Source organism: Coffea eugenioides, chromosome 8 (assembly GCF_003713205.1).
Source record: "Coffea eugenioides isolate CCC68of chromosome 8, Ceug_1.0, whole genome shotgun sequence".
In the NCBI taxonomy this organism is placed as follows: Eukaryota; Viridiplantae; Streptophyta; class Magnoliopsida; order Gentianales; family Rubiaceae; genus Coffea; species Coffea eugenioides.
Window position 1 is genome coordinate 3,982,731 of NC_040042.1, and position 12,991 is coordinate 3,995,721.

The window sequence follows — 12,991 nt, forward strand, 5'->3', positions numbered from 1 at the left end:
TTTTGGAAGAAGGGACAAGAGCCCTTTTCGGTCATTTTGACTAAAGTGTTCTTCCGCCTAGTAGCCGCCGCACGGAGCATCAGGATATAAGAGGAAAATTGTGCAGAAAAAAAGGGATGGCAGGAACAAAAAGGAATTGTTTCTTTTGACTTTTCTTGGACTTCTTAGTAGCTTTGGTCTCCACGCATGTCAGGAGCAAAGAATTGGAGCCTACTTTCTTTGACTTTTCCTTCGTGTACCTTTTGAGTGGCTTTGCTCTACGGATGCTAAGAACAATGAAGAGTTTCACTTGTTACTTGTGACTTTTATTTTGCTCTCTGATTGTTCGACGAATTGCGGCTCTTGAAATGCAGACAATGGCCGTGACTTTTGCTGAAATTTCCCGCGGGCTTAGTTCATCCAATATGAGCTAATCCCCTCACTCTAGTCAAGAAACGACGGATGCTTTGAGTTACCTAAAAATTGTGAGATCGATTTAATTTAATCTTTCCTTTTATTTATTGGTGTTCGCATATTCCTTGATTGCAGTGCTTATAATTGTTCAATTAATTGGTTGTCTTGGATCCAGATAATTAATTGATTTGGTAATCTATGTCAATTAGGGTATTAAATCCGTAATTGTTTAATTGTCCTGAAATAGTGACAACTGGCACGATTAGATTCGAGTCAGGGGGATACGCGGGCTAATCTGAAATAACCCTGGTAGTGTGTTATTTGGTTAGAATAGAGCTCCTCTAATACGTAAGGCAAATTGGGGAATTGAATTCTACGGGCGTACCTAGGATTATTTTTCAATTAGAACAGTGATTAACGGGCGTACCTTGATCACCGACACAGTAAGGAGGGGTTGACTGCCATCGCTTGTTTGGTAGTTATAACCTATTTATTGATAAATAATTGGAATTGGCTTTGTATCGATGATCAATTAGGTGAACCATTGCTGAAGTTATTTCTTGGCTAGATCTTTAATTAATATTACCTTGATTTTGGTGAATTGCCATTTGATTTTTAGTTGCCTACTTTATTTTATTTTTAATTGTTTCCTTGCTTTAATTGAGTTAGGCCTTTAATTATTGTTATTCTAAGTTCAGTGAATTGTGGTTTAATTTCTAGTTATTTATTTTTATTTTCTTATTTGAATTTATTTAGTTGTCGTCGTTCCTACAAAATCACTCCCCTGTGTTACTCTGGATTTCTTAAGAAACAAATATACCCAATCCCTGTGGATACGACCCTACTTGCCCTGTCTACAAATTCATAATTATTTGTGAAAAGAAATAACCATTCCATTCGGGTATATCGGATCAAGCAAACTCTTCGGGAACAGGGTGAATCAAGTAACCCATTGCAAACCTAGAGTCCATGCTCCAGTACTTGGAATTGGGTTTTGGTCATTTTAACTGGCAATTAGGCTTAATTTTATTATTGCACAGGCTTCGACACCCTGTCAATTTTTGGCGCGTTGCCGGGGACTGACGTTATTATTTGTTTCTTTTTAAATTCTTTTTGTTTTTCTTGATGTTACGAGAGCGCGTAGGACAAGAAAAGAGACCAGACAGCTCAGAGAGGAGCACTCTAGTGCTACATCTCAGAGACCTGAGTCAGAAGTTGAACCAACAGATTCATTTGGTGACATTTTGAGTGACTCGGAGCAAGAAGAAATCCCCATGGCTAATGCACGAACATTAAGGGAGTTGGCTGCTCCTGATTTAAATCAGCAGCCTCTATGCATTACTTTCCCCACTTTAAATGATAACACTCCATTTGAGTTAAAATCTGGTCTGATTCATCTTTTACCCTCTTTTCATGGTTTACCAGGTGAAGAGCCGTATAAGCATCTGCAGGAGTTTGATGTCGTGTGCAATAGTATGAAGCCCCCGGGCATTACAGAAGAGCAGATAAAAATGAGGGCATTCCCCTTTTCCTTGAAGGATTCTGCAAAGGACTGGTTATACTACCTACCACCAGGTAGCATCACCACATGGAACCAGTTGAAGAAAAAAATTTTAGATAAATATTTTTCTGCGTCCAGGGCTGCAAGTCTGAGAAAAGAAATTTGCGAGATCAAGCAACACCCAGGAGAGTCACTCTATGAGTATTGGAAATGGTTCAAGAAGTTGTGCAGAATGTGCCCCCAACACCAAATAAGTGAGCAGTTGCTCATGCAGTATTTTTATGAGGGGCTCCTTTTCAGAGACAGGAGCATAATTGATGCTGCAAGTGGAGGGGCACTAGTGAACAAAACCTCTCAGGAAGCACGGGAGTTAATAGAGGGGATGGCAGAGAATTCACAACAATTCAATTCGAGAGAGGACGTCCCAATACGTAAGGTAAATGAGGTAGAGACATCCTCTATGCAGCATCAGCTAACTGAGTTGACCTCGTTTGTTAGGCAACTGGCTGTAGGGAATGCATCTCAAGCCAGGGTGTGCGGGATTTGCACTGGTATGGGTCACTCTGCAGACATGTGCCCAATGTTTCAGGAAGAAACTGCAGAACAGGTGAACATGGCTGGCCACGCGCCCGCGCCAAGAAAGCAGTACGACCCTTACTCAAGTACCTACAATCTCGGGTGGAGAGATCATCCCAACCTCAGTTACGGAGGAAATAGGCAGCCCAACTTTGCACCGAACAGGCAGTCTAATTTCGTGCCAAATAAGCAACCAGGGTACCAGCAGCAGTACCAACCCCGACCACCTCCGCCCCCAAGCTCTGGTCCATCTTTAGAGGAGATGATGAAACAAATGATGGCAAACAAATGATGGCAACCATTACGCAAAATCAGCAAAGGACGGAGGCAACTATTATGTAAAATCAGCAAAGGACGGACTCTGAAATGCAGGACATAAGGAATCAGATAAGTCAAATGGCCACAACAATCAACCGTTTGGATTTCCAGAACCAAGGTAAATTGCCGTCTCAGCCTGAACTAAATCCGAAGAACGTGAGCGCAATGACCCTAAGGAGCGGGAAGGAAATTCAGGGGTCTGAACCTGTGATCCCTAAGGATAAGGATGAGGAAAAGATCGAAAATGAGTTTGAGAGGGAGGACAGCAATGGTGCAGACCCAAAGGTACTTTCAGACCCAATAATTACAGTTAAAACTAACCCGCCTCCTTTTCCTAACAGGTTGGAAAAATCAAAGAAACAGGATAAGGAGAAGGAGATTTTGGAGGTTTTTCGCAAGGTTGAGATAAATATCCCCATGTTAGACGCGATCAAACAAGTACCAAAATATGCCAAATTCCTAAGGGACTTGTGTGTCAATCGAAAGAGGTTGAGGGGAGATGAGAGAGTCATTGTTGGGGAGAATGTGTCAGCAGTCCTGCAGAGAAAGCTTCCACCCAAGTGCGGGGAACCAGGTATGTTTACTATCCCTTGTAGGATAGGTAACACTGTGATTAGAAGGGCCATGTTGGATCTGGGAACATCAATTAATGTCATGCCTAAATCTATATATGCTTCTCTAAAGTTAGATCCATTAAAAGAAACTGAGATAATTATTCAATTAGCTGATCGAACCAATGCATACCCTGATGGGTTGGTTGAAGATGTGTTGGTGAAAGTTAATGATTTGGTGTTTCCATCTGATTTTTATGTACTTGATATGGATGATGATCACTCCCCCGTAGGGGTGGGCACGGGTCGGGTACCCGCCCCGAACGTCAAATGGCTGACCCGACCCTAACATGTCGGGTCACTACTTTTTTGACCCTAATCCGCTCCGCTTGCCCTCGGGTACCCGATTTTCGGATACCCGAAAAATAGGGGCGGGTCATAGGGTACCCGCCCCTATTAAAGAATGCAAATTCCTGTATGAATGCAAAGACAAAGACAATAGCAAAAACAAACAAATTTGCAATTTCATCTTAGAAGATGAACCTGCCGTACGTCCAGCCCAAGACAGAGACAAAGACAATAGCAGTATTCAAACTATTTAGTTCCACACCAAGCCATAAAGTTAGAAATACAACAAAATTTCCCAATTCCAGCTACAATCACCTTAACCTTCTACAACACATTAAGGAGTACAATCTTCAAGAATCATCAATCTTTAATATTAATAATAGAATGCTCCTCTGTCAAACCTAAAAAAAAAATTTCAAAAAATAAAAACAACCAAGAAACATATTAGCACAAGTTGAAGCTCAAATGAATAAGAAAATTTTGAATGCAATGATAACAAGATATGAATAGTACTACCCGATTCCATTTCCTCAAGCTCAGTTATACTTTCTTCCAAATCAATTGGTTGAATACCCTTGCGAAGCCAATCTTGTCCACAAATTATAGCCTCCACCATTCTTGGAGTTAAAGAGCTTCAGAAAGAATCCAACACACGGCCTCCCGTACTAAAAGCAAACTCCGAGGCAACAATAGACACTGGAATAGCTAATACATCTCTAGCAATTGCAGCAAGAACTTGGAACCTATGAGCATTATTTTTCCACCAATCCAATATATGAAAGTTTGGACAGTGAAAATCTTCCTTCATTTCCATCAAATAGATGTCCAATTCCGTTTTATTGTGAGTGCTATCCAATGTATCAGCTTTTTGAGAATACTTTGCATGCATGTAATCTGATGCCCCTTTAACTGTAATTGTATCAACATCCATTTTATCCATTTCCCTAAACTGATTTTGACTTATCACTTCCTTATAAGGTGATTTTTCAGCAGAATAAAAGTCAAATAGAGAATGTAACACCTTTTCCACCTTAACTTTTAAAATTTCAGCATTCTTAGGATCATATCCTCATCAATAGCCCATTGAACATAACTTAGTTTATGCCGGGGATCAAGAACAACAGCAATCAGAATCAATATGTTAATCCTTTCAACATTACCCCAATATTTGTCATATTTTTTCTTCATATTTCCAGCCATAGTTGACAAACCAAAGTCATCACTTTCTTGAAATGAATTAAGAAGACCACCAATGCCAAAAATTTCATTCATATATACATTTCCTGTCACATAACGTGAACCCGACATTTTCACAGTAGAATCATAAAAAATTTGAAGAAAAGGCAACAAATCTTTTGCATACTCCCAATCCATCTCAGTTGGCACACCCCTCATCTTAGAACTCTTACGAGTATCATTCTCACTTTGGGGAGTCAACTCTTCGACATATTTGCTATCCACAGTTTCTAGCAACTCAAATGCCTTTTGAAATTTTAGAGCAGCCTCTAACATTAAAAATGTGGAATTCCACCTAGTTTCAACATCAAGGCATACAAGGTTTTTACTTTCGATTCTTTCTTTTTCTATGCAAGATTTGAATCTTTGAGCTCTAGCAGGTGAAGACCTAACATATCTCACAGCTGATCGAATCCTAACAATAGAGTCTTCCAAGTCTTTCAATCCCTCCCTAACCGTCAAATTCAAAACATGGGCAGCACATCTCATATGCAAGTATTCTCCATTTAAGACAATACATTTCCAATTAATAAGCCTTCTTCTCAAATATTGCAAACAAGTGTCATTTGAGCTAGCATTGTCTACCGTAACAGTCAAAACTTTACTAATTTTCCAATCAAGCAAGCATTTTTCTACTGTCCGACCAATAACTTCACCCGCATGACTTGTAATAGGACAGAAACTTAAAATCTTTTTGTGCAATTTCCATTTATCATCAATGAAGTGAGCTGTCAAACACAAATAATTCAGATTTTGAATGGATGTCCAAGCATCAGTGGTGAGACAAATGCGGGAGGATAAAGTTTCAAAGTATGCTTTCAAACTTTTCTTCTCATCTAAAAAAAGCTTATGGCAGTCTGTAGTTATAGTTCTACGTGATGGCATTTCAAACCGTGGCTGCATAACTAGACAAAAATCCAGAAATCCCTCCCTTTCCACAAATTTAAAAGGCAGTTCATCTATAATCACCATCCTAGCCAACATTCTCCTACATGCTTCTTGATCAAACATATGGGTTGTTAATGCTTTTCCCCCTCCCTCTTTTGGTTTAAACTCCAGCGTCTTTTGCCTCTTATCCGTGCTATTATACGGATATTTTTTACACCTATGAAGGTGATTACTCAAAGAAGTAGTACCATTTTTGCTTGCACAAGCAATCAGTTGTTCACAATATTTACAAGTAGCTTTCTTGTCTTTTGTTTCCGTACCTGTAACAACTACGTAATGCTCCCAAACCCAAGACCTATTACTCTTGCTAGACACTTTTGTCTCGGATGTTGGAAGAGGTGGTACTTGACATGTATCAGTTTCAGAGGCTTTAGCAACAATTTTTGGATCTGATGATGAATGATCAACACTTGGGCTTGTAGCTGTTGTAGCTGTATTATCCCCTGTACTTGACATCTGAAAAATTCAAGCAAAGCAAGCAGAAGTCAAAGTCTCAAATAATGGCTTGAGAAGCTAAAGCAAGATTGGTCAATGCCATGCATCCACCCCTGATTCTTGAACTAAAATTGCAAGCCCATTTTTTCAAAGCAAATTAAAAGCAATCCAATCAAATCCCAACTAAAAAGATTTTCTAGTGAGTTGCAGAGCTATGCATAATAATAATACTCCTACATTTGTTTAGTGCATATCAGCACTGATGCTCCATTAAATTGTAGCCATTCAACGCAAAAACCAATTCCAATTCGGCACTAGGTTGATTCTTAAATGTACAAAAACTAAAACATGAATTGAGCTGAATATCCTTTTCCCTCCATTATTTTATTTTTATTTTTTTTCCACAAGGACACAACTACCAATTGATTCCCGGCATACCAAATGGCAAATGGAACTGGACGCATACCTTCAACGTATAATAATAGTACTCATCATCATACTAATAATGCCAGTTAATTATTTTTAAAAAAAAAAAAGAGAAGAGGAATAAAATCAATGAAAGAGAATAGGAAGAACATATTTTCTTGTGCTAGTTCTAAAGAATTAAGAAAGCATAACAGTAGAGAATCAAGTAAAAATGATATCACTACTCCATAAAGAATGGCATTTTGAAGGCAGTAATTTACTCCCTATTTGAGTGCAGGGATCCTTTCTTTTCGCTCCCAATCAAATACAGAGGAGGCACTGATACATATATTAGATGTCCATCGGCTGCTTTAGCTTTTAACCAAACAAATTTATTCAAAATAAAAGTTGTTCCTAATCAATATCCACACATTCCTCAAGAAAAATTCCAACTCCACATCGTTGCCAAAATCAGAAACCTATCAAAACATGAGTTAACAGCTCCAGATCACTTCCTCAGAGCCATCGCATGAGTTGCAGAAAGGGCAATCGTGAAATTCAAAGCATGAGAATCAAGCAACATTTTCACTTTTAAGTATCTGAGTCTTAATTTTTGTTTTGCATTTCCAGTGTCTGTTTTTTGGTAGCTCTTTAACACTAGTTTCCTTTTATTAGTGAATGTAAATTATGTAATAGTGATGATATGAAGCTTTTCTGTGACAAATGTAGGTGCAATCATGTTAACACTTCCCAAATTCACTTTAGAAAACTTTTACCAAGTTGGAAGGACCGGTAAAAGAAAACATTTTATCATCTGGGTTCATCAAATCATCGACACAAAAAAACTAATTTGGGACTGAGAAATTACCTTTATGTGAAGATCGGCGTTGGCGTTGCACTTGTCCAACTTGAGTGTTTAGGACTTGAGAAATTGAAGGTCCAGAAGCCTGAAAGCTGAAGAGTGTTTGGAACTAGGATTGAAGAGTGAAGTCTGAAGACTGAAGGTGAAGAAGTTGCGGCGGCGCTGAAGTGAAGACTGAAGGCTGGAGTGTCGACTGAGATATGTTAGGAACTTAGGGTTAATAACTTTAAAATATTATAAATTTGCCCCTATATTTTTTAATATTTGTAAAATATACCCCCGGGTCGGGTACCTGCGGGTTTTAGATTTTGTGATCCGTATCCGTATCCGAATTTTACGGGTACCCGACCCTATCTGCTCCGCTGATAAAAATAGGGTCGGATAACCTAATTTTCGGGGCGGGTCGGAGCGAGTCGATCGATTTTTCGGATTTTCAGATTTTTTTGCCCACTCCTACTCCCCCGATCCCTCACCTTTGTTATTAGATAGACCCTTTATGAGTACAGTACAAACAAAAATTGATGTTAATAAGGATACCTTATCCATGGAGTTTAATGGGGAAATTGTGCACTTTAATATCTTTGATACTATGAAATATCCCTCAAACTCCAACTTTAGCTCTGTTTTCTCTGTGAGTGCTATTGACCCTGCGGTGTAGGAAGTGTTTGAAACTGTTGGCAGAGATGAGTTGGAGGTGGCTTTGACCAAGCACCTCGAGTTGGAGACAACTCCTGAGGTGGAGTGGAGTGAAGATTTAAAATGTACGATAGGAGCACTGGACTCATTGCCAACCTCCACAAAAAGGTACGAAGTTTCACCTATATTCATTCCCGAACCTTACCAGAGGGTATTGCCATCGGTGGTGCAGGCGCCTGTTTTGGAGTTGAAACCCTTACCAGAGCACCTGAAGTATGCATATTTGGGTGACAATGAGACACTCTCGGTGATTATCTCATCGGCACTATAAAAAATCCAGGAGGAGAAACTGATCCGGATCCTTAGAGAGCATAAAGAGGCGATAGGTTGGACAATCGCAGACATTAAGGGGATCAGCCCGGCCATCTGTATGCACCGGATTAGACTAGAAGAGAATGTTAAACCTGTTCGGCAGGCTCAAAGGAGGCTCAACCCCCTAATGATGGAAGTTGTAAAGAAAGAAATTCTAAAATTGCTAGATGTGGGGATCATTTTTGCAATATCAGATAGCCCTTGGTTGAGTCCGATCCAGGTAGTCCCAAAGAAAGCAGGAGTGACTGTGGAAGAAGCCAGTGCGCAAACCCACTGGATGGAGGCAGTGTATTGACTACCGTAGGCTAAACGCCGTCACTAAAAAGGACCATTTCCCTCTCCCTTTCATTGACCAAATGGTTGAACGATTGGCTTGTAGAGCTTACTATTGCTTTTTGGATGGATTTTCAGGATATTTTCAGATAGCAATTGCACCAGAGGATCAAGAGAAGACAACCTTCACGTGCCCGTTCGGGACCTTTGCCTATAGACGAATGTCATTCGGGTTGTACAATGCACATGCAACATTCCAGAGGTGTATGGTAAGTATTTTTTCTGAATATGTGGAGAAAATTATTGAAGTTTTTATGGATGATTTCAGTGTGTATGGTGATAGTTTTGATACATGTCTAGATAACCTGAAATTGATCCTAATGAGGTGTATAGAGACTAATCTTGTGCTTAATTGGAAAAAATGTCATTTTATGGTTGAACACGGGATAGTCTTGGGTCATATTGTATCGTCTAAGGGCATCGAGATTGACAAGGCTAAAATAGATATTATATCTGCATTACCTTACCCTGCGAATGTGTGGGAGGTGCGTTCTTTTCTTGGACATGCAGGTTTTTATCGAAGGTTCATCAAGGATTTTTTAAAAATTGGAGCCCCGTTGTTCCAACTCCTACAAAAGGATGTGACCTTAAAATTCAATGACAAATGTGAGAAAGTCTTCGACAAGTTGAAAGAATTGTTGACCTCACCCCCAATCATCCAGCCCCCTGACTGGAGTCTACCATTTGAGATCATGTGCGATGCCAGTGATCATGCTGTAGGGGCTGTGCTGGGGCAAAGAATGGGAACGGCAGCCCACGTCATCTACTATGCGTCCCGAGCATTGTCTGGAGCTCAACTGAATTACTCCACTACTGAGAAGGAGCTCCTAGCAGTAATTTTTGCTTTAGAGAAATTCAGGTCATATTTGCTAGGTGCTAAAGTAATTGTATTTTCTGACCACGCAGCATTAAGGTACCTAATGACCAAGAAAGATGCCAAATCGAGGCTCATCAGGTGGATATTGCTACTACAGGAATTTGACTTAGAGGTAAGGGATAAAAAAGGCTCAGAGAATTTAGTAGCAGACCATTTGAGTTGCATACCAGTTGGGAAGGAGAGCGAGCCGTTGAAAGATGCATTCCCTGAAGAGCATTTATTTTCCTTAAATTCTCAATTGCTTTGGTATGCCGATTTAGTCAATTATCTAGTAACGGGGTAATTTTCCTGCAAGTTGGCCAAAATCAAAGAGGGATAAATTGAAGAGCGACACCAAGTATTTTATCTGGGATGACCCGTACTTGTGGAAGAGATGTGCAGATCAAGTAATGAGGCGATGTGTAAGTGAAGTGGAATTTCAATCGATTTTAGCTTTTTGTCATACTTTTGCATGTGAAGGTCATTTTGGACCCAAGAGAACTGCTCATAAGGTTTTAAAAAGTGGATTTTATTGGCCTTCATTATTTAAGGATGCCTATGTGTTCTGTAAGTCAGGTGATCGCTGTCAAAAGGTATGTAATATAGCCCGTAGAGATCATATGCCCCAGATCCCGTTGATTTTTATTGAAATTTTTGATGTCTGGGGTATAGATTTCATGGGACCTTTTCCTACTTCATTTGGTTTTATATATATTTTGCTGGCAGTTGATTATGTGTCTAAATGGGTGGAGGCTAAGGCCACTCGGACTAATGATTCAAAAGTAGTTGCAAATTTTATCAGGTCTAATATTTTTGTGCGATTTGGAATGCCAAAAGCTATTGTCAGCGACAGGGGAACACACTTCTGCAACAAAACCATAGCTGCATTGTTTCGCAAGTATGGTGTACTCCACAGGGTCTCAACGTCGTATCACTCTCAGACCAATGGTCAAGCGGAGGTATCGAACCGGGAAATCAAATCCATTTTGGAGAAAATGGTGCGCCCCGATAGGAAAGATTGGAGTCAACGGTTGGAGGACGCACTCTGGGTCTATCGGACGGCATACAAGACCCCTATAGGGATGTCACCGTACAGGTTGGTATTTGGGAAGCCGTGTCATCTTCCAGTGGAGTTTGAGCACAAGGCTTTTTGGGCGATAAAACATTGCAACATGAACCTAGAGGAGACCGGTGCCCAACGGAAGTTGGATTTGCAAGAACTGGAGGAGATCTGGAACGAAACCTACGAAAACGCTTTAATTTATAAGGAGAGAAACCGGACATTTCATGATCAGCAAATTTCTAGAAAAAATTTTGAGGTTGGTCAGAAGGTCCTCTTGTACCAATCCAAGCTCAAACTATTTCCCGGTAAGCTACGTTCCCGTTGGATTGGACCTTTTATTGTTACTCATGTTTTTCCCTATGGTGCAGTTGAGGCCCGGAGTGCTAAGACAGATAAAAAGTTTGTGGTGAATGGACACCGTCTCAAGCATTATTACGAAGGTTTTCCAAGTGAAGAAGTAGAAACAATATGCCTAGACGCACCACCGTATCCTAATCAGTGACACTTTACCATGTCTAGTCAAAGACATTAAACAAAGGCGCTCATTGGGAGGCAACCCAATCTCTTTTACTTGTTTGTTTGGCTCTGTGTGATAATCTCACTGTTATTTCCTTGAGTTTGATTGGTTTCGGGCATAAAATTTTCGTTTTTGGTGAGTGGTAGGTGTCTATCTGACTCGCCGCACCCGCGTCATCTCGCAGGGAGTGCTCACGGTCAGAGAGCTATCCTGCCCTCATGTCATGACGAACAAAAAGCTCACGGTCAGAGAGCTCTCTAACCCTCTTGACGTGCCCGCGTCACGTTCGCGGGAAAGGTAAGGATTCAAAAAAAAAAAAAAAAATTTTTTCTTATCACCGTAGCTTTAGTTTCCAAAATTAAAAAAAAAAAAAAAAAAAAAATTTTCCGTAGAAAAAAAAAAAAAAAAACCAAAAACAAAGAAAATTTTTTTTTCTTTTTCTTTCTTTCTTTCTTTTTCTTTCTTTCTCTTTTCTTTCGTTCTTCTACTCTGTTATCCTGCTGGTCCGCCGCTGTTTCCTCCGGTTGACCGAAGTCCCTCACATCGCTCGCCGCTGCCTCTCCGCGCTCCTTAGCACACGGACGCCGCCACGCCCACCATCCGCAGCCTCGCACGCCGCCGCTGCTCTGGGCTCCTCCCCCACGCGAGCTGTTCCCCTCTCAGCACCGCCGACTCTTCCCACACTCAGCAGCGATCCACTCCACAGCCACCGCTGCTGCGTGCCGCAGACTCCACGCAGCAGGCCAGAGCTCTGCCTAGCCAGACCCTTCACACGCGCAGCTCCCCCACTCGCCAGCGGCGCCGCCCAAGCTTGACACTGCCCAGCTTGCGCCGCCGTTCCTCTTTGGACGAGACCCAGAGGCCCTCACGCGCAGGGCAACTTCTCAGTCGCACGCGACAGCCGACCACCCGCGCCCTCCATCCTCCCTCACAGTGCCGACGAAGTCACCACCGCCGCTGCTGACGACCGCGAACGAGCCACCAGCACCGCGGCACTCCGCCACCACACCCACGCGTCTCACTTGCGCGCCTGAAGCCATCCGCCTCTGCCCGAATCCACGAGGTACTGGTGGAGGTATTTGGACTTAATTCCCCAATTTCTAATATTGATTGGTGCTGTTTCGGATTTTCCCCAATTGGCATTGTTGACGGTTGGAGTTTATTTTCTCAATTGGTGATTTCCGCCAGTGGTATTGGTTGGACTATTTTTGCTTGGAACTGCTATTTCTTTTGGGTTGGGTTAAATTGTGCAATTAATTGGCCAACTGGAGCCATTTGTTGGGACTTTGGGTGAACTGCATTGCTGTGCTTGTTTGTTAACTTTGGGGACCACTTTGAACCTCACGTTGATTGTGGACATTGGTTGACTCGTTGTGAATTGCTGGGCACTATTTTGCTTGAATTGCTGGATAACTCGCTGAGGTTTCTTTTGGGATTTTGGTTGAGTTATTTCTGAAATTGCTTGTTGAATTAAGGAGGCTGGCCGCGTGAATTACTTGTTGAGATTGGTAATATTCGGTTTAATTACTTGTTGAATTGCTGATTGTTATTGATTGGGTTACTACTGGGAGATTTCTGCTTTGTTTTTGCTGAGTTTCTTTTGCTAGTTGCTTCTGCTGGATTTTCCACATGGTGAGGCCA

General features: G+C 41.2%; 2 protein-coding genes across 2 annotated transcripts; one reads left to right on the forward strand and one right to left on the reverse strand.

The window, feature by feature from the left end:
• Positions 1-4,725: 4,725 nt before the first annotated feature.
• On the reverse strand, positions 4,726-8,401 carry LOC113780005 (zinc finger BED domain-containing protein RICESLEEPER 2-like). The gene is made up of 2 exons (XM_027325828.1): positions 8,111-8,401; positions 4,726-6,327 (listed from the first exon to the last, which is right to left on the reverse strand). Exons 1-2 carry the CDS (start codon positions 8,399-8,401, stop codon positions 4,726-4,728), a joined length of 1,893 nt encoding a protein of 630 aa, XP_027181629.1.
• An 884-nt stretch (positions 8,402-9,285) lies between these two features.
• LOC113780007 lies at positions 9,286-11,335 on the forward strand. Its single transcript, XM_027325829.1, has 2 exons — positions 9,286-10,037; positions 10,573-11,335. The coding sequence occupies exons 1-2, from the start codon at positions 9,286-9,288 to the stop codon at positions 11,333-11,335; spliced, it is 1,515 nt and encodes a 504-aa protein (XP_027181630.1).
• Positions 11,336-12,991: the final 1,656 nt, after the last annotated feature.